The 2,923-nt window shown below is 55.6% G+C and overlaps 1 protein-coding gene across 1 annotated transcript; it reads right to left on the bottom strand.

The window, feature by feature from the left end:
- Nucleotides 1-493: 493 nt before the first annotated feature.
- RSC1A1 (regulatory solute carrier protein, family 1, member 1) lies at nt 494-2,335 on the bottom strand. The gene has a single exon (XM_010133121.1). It carries the CDS (start codon nt 2,333-2,335, stop codon nt 494-496), a length of 1,842 nt encoding a protein of 613 aa, XP_010131423.1.
- Nucleotides 2,336-2,923: the final 588 nt, after the last annotated feature.

Here is a 2,923-nt window from a genome sequence, read left to right as displayed (position 1 = left end):
TACCTTCAGGAGCTGCCGCAACGGCCTCCCCAGCGTCTCAGCCGGACGTTGGGTTACAAAGCGTAGGAGGGCTAAAACAGATCCACAAAGTCTGTCCGGATGGGCAGCGTTGGGTGTCTGCGCCGCCACCGAGCTCGTCGGACACCTCCCGTCCCATGCGCAACACGACCCGCTTTGCGCCGGGCAGGGCGGTGAGCTGAAGTGGCTTCTGCTGCTTTTATTCGCAACGTTGGAGCTTATTCTAAAACTGTACATTTAAATAAAAACGTTAATTTTAACCTGATATGCATGATCAAAGCCATCCTGGCCACACAACGCTAGGACGTCTGCTCTCGTTTCAAAGGCCAAACCTAACGGGTGAAACAGAAACAAGTTACTTTGGCTGCAAATAATTTTAAAACTCTGGCTCACCACTCTGCTTGCACATGGTGGTGTATAATTTAGATACATCCTTTAAAAGAAGAGACTCTCCGGTCAGCTCCCTCGACCGTAGTTACATAGGAACAACGATACTCTTGGCCAGCAAAATGAGAAGAGCGAGATCTGTGTTTCCACCCGCCTGCTCCAACGCCTCGAGAGCTTCCCGTGGGGTAAAGCCAGCGCCGAGGATCCGATCGACAGCAGCCGCAGGGAAGGCGGGCGGTGGAGGAGCACCCGAGGGGAGTCCAGTATAGGCAGCTGGTGGGCTCAGCAGGGGTTCCTCACACCCACCCAACGGCCACGGACCTTCGGGAGCAGAGCTGCCGCTTCTCCCGGGTGTTCCTGCGAACAGGCTCTGAGCAGCTTGAGGTGCACCTTCCTCCAAAGCAGGTGTAGAGGAATCTACATTTTGCTCCGAAGTTGGACTCGTTGGACTGTGACGACCCTCTGCCAAAACCTCTGCCCACTCCGAGCTCTGCTGCTGGTCAGATGTCGCTGCAGAATTCACCGCGACCACATCACCCTTACCTGAAACCCCCTGAACCTCTACAGCACCTTCTCTGCGAGCAGACGGCACGTGCCCAACTGACCCGGCGCTGAGGTTTTCTGTGCCAGAATCACAAAGCTGTTTCCCCTCTGCTCTTCCACCTTCACCCCTCACCTCACGGAAGGAACAACTCTGCTCCGGGCTGGCTGGATCTGAGCCTTCCTGCTCCCGCCCCTTCTGCTGGGCTGCTGGCTCCTGGTGAACCACTTCCAGCAGGGAGACTTCCTCAGGGGCGAAGGCTTTACACTCCCCTTTCCGACTGACAATCAGGAGTTTGTGAAGCTCTTTCAGGGCTGATGCTAGAGAGGGACATGGCTCTTCCAAAGGTCTTCCTGGATCTGTGTCCAGCTGACGGATGCTGGAGGGGGAAGAGCTGTCTTCAGGGACCAATGGAGACAACTCGTTACACCCTGCGGGAATTTCACTAGTGCCTTTAGGCAGCGGGACATCAACGGTGGAAAGCGGATCGCTCATGGAGGACACAGACCTCAGCAGTTCCACGTCCATGGAAAAGGAGGCCAAGTTCAGGTCACACACACTTCTGCTCTCAGCCTGCCGGCTCCGCTCGCTTGCTGCTTCGGCTGCAGGCTGCTCAACCACCTCTATTTCCATGAAGGCTTCAGCCTGTGTACAGCTGCAGGAGGCTGACGCCTGGATACTGCCTTCCGCGCAGGCAAGTCTGGCTGGCTCCTGTCCATCTCCTCTCGTTGGAGCAGGAGGATTTTCTGGCTGGCTGGCTTCTTCCACAACAGGTTTCTCCCCACCACCAACATGGCAAGGAGGACCTGGGTCAGATGTCTCAGTTTGCTCCTCCAGATGTTCCTTTCCCGGTTCTTTGTACATCCAACGGTCGACAGGAGGGTCCTGCTTTTGCTCCTGTTCTGCAGACAGACGTACACCTCCGTTTAGCCCGTGCTCAGCAGCAGTGTCAGCCAAACTGGTTTCTTCTGTCCCTTCCAGAGGAGGTTCCTGACCACAGCCTTGTTCTTTAGCGTTACATCTCTTCAGACTGTCAGCAGTAAGTGGTTCCTCAAGTGTCTTCTGTGAAAGGCAAGCTGGACTGCCACAGGTCACCTCCCCTGGCTGGGGAGAAGGGTCGGGGTTTGCCAAGGAAGCGTTGCTGGGAAGATGCTGTAACAGGGGAGGATGATGTTCTTCTGCGGTGAGCTGGCATTCAGTTGAAGACTCAAAAGACTTGACGGCTCTAGGACCAATGGGCTCTGCGAGGCTGGATTCGGATGAGCAAATTGAAGCAGGGGCAGAGACAGAACGATCAAGTACTTGATTTGTGGGATTACGGATCTTGGAATTTAGTCCTGAAGACTGGACTGGATTTTGAAACCCATCAGAAGCCGGTAATGAGGGCATTTCCAGTGAGGTAGTTTCTTTGTCACTATTCTCTAACAGAGGCCAGAAAAGAAAGGAGCAGTTAGGGCACAGCGGAGCCACCGTGTTCACCGCAGCAGCGAAAACTAGAAACCGACGGCTATAAATACCTGGTCTGTGGCCCACTCCAGCTGCAGTACACACACACTACATGCATCAAGGCTTCTGACGTTCTGTTTGGATTAGGAAACAAACACACCAAACTTGTGTTAGCATTCAGAGCACACCGCATGCAGGGGTGCAGCCCTGCGGCCTCGCAGCTCCCCTCCTGACTGAACGTCGAGACAGCGTATGGGTGAGCAGCAGGAGCTCCAGGGAACAAGCAACAGACAAGGGGAACCAGCCTCCAGTTAGCCAGGGGAGGTTGAGGTTGTCCCTGAGGAGCCGTTTCTGTCCCGTTGGGGTTGTGCCGGCGTGTCCCCGGCTGCCCAGGGCAGTGGTGGAGCCCCCATCCCTGGAGGGGTTTCCCAGCCGTGTGGAGGTGCTGCTGGGGGACAGGGGGCAGGGGGGACCTGGCGGTGCTGGGGAACAGGGGGACTTGAGGAGCTCAAAAATATTTTCCAACCTAAA

This window comes from Buceros rhinoceros, unplaced genomic scaffold, assembly GCF_000710305.1.
Source record: "Buceros rhinoceros silvestris isolate BGI_N320 unplaced genomic scaffold, ASM71030v1 scaffold39413, whole genome shotgun sequence".
Classification (NCBI taxonomy): domain Eukaryota; kingdom Metazoa; phylum Chordata; class Aves; order Bucerotiformes; family Bucerotidae; genus Buceros; species Buceros rhinoceros.
The sequence above is the reverse complement of the archived record's forward strand: the minus strand, read 5'-3'. Positions and strand labels throughout refer to the sequence as shown.

Excerpts from the sequence above, each read along its gene's own strand:
- RSC1A1 (XM_010133121.1), bottom strand. The coding sequence starts at position 2,335 with ATGCCCTCATTACCGGCTTCTGATGGGTTTCAAAATCCAGTCCAGTCT.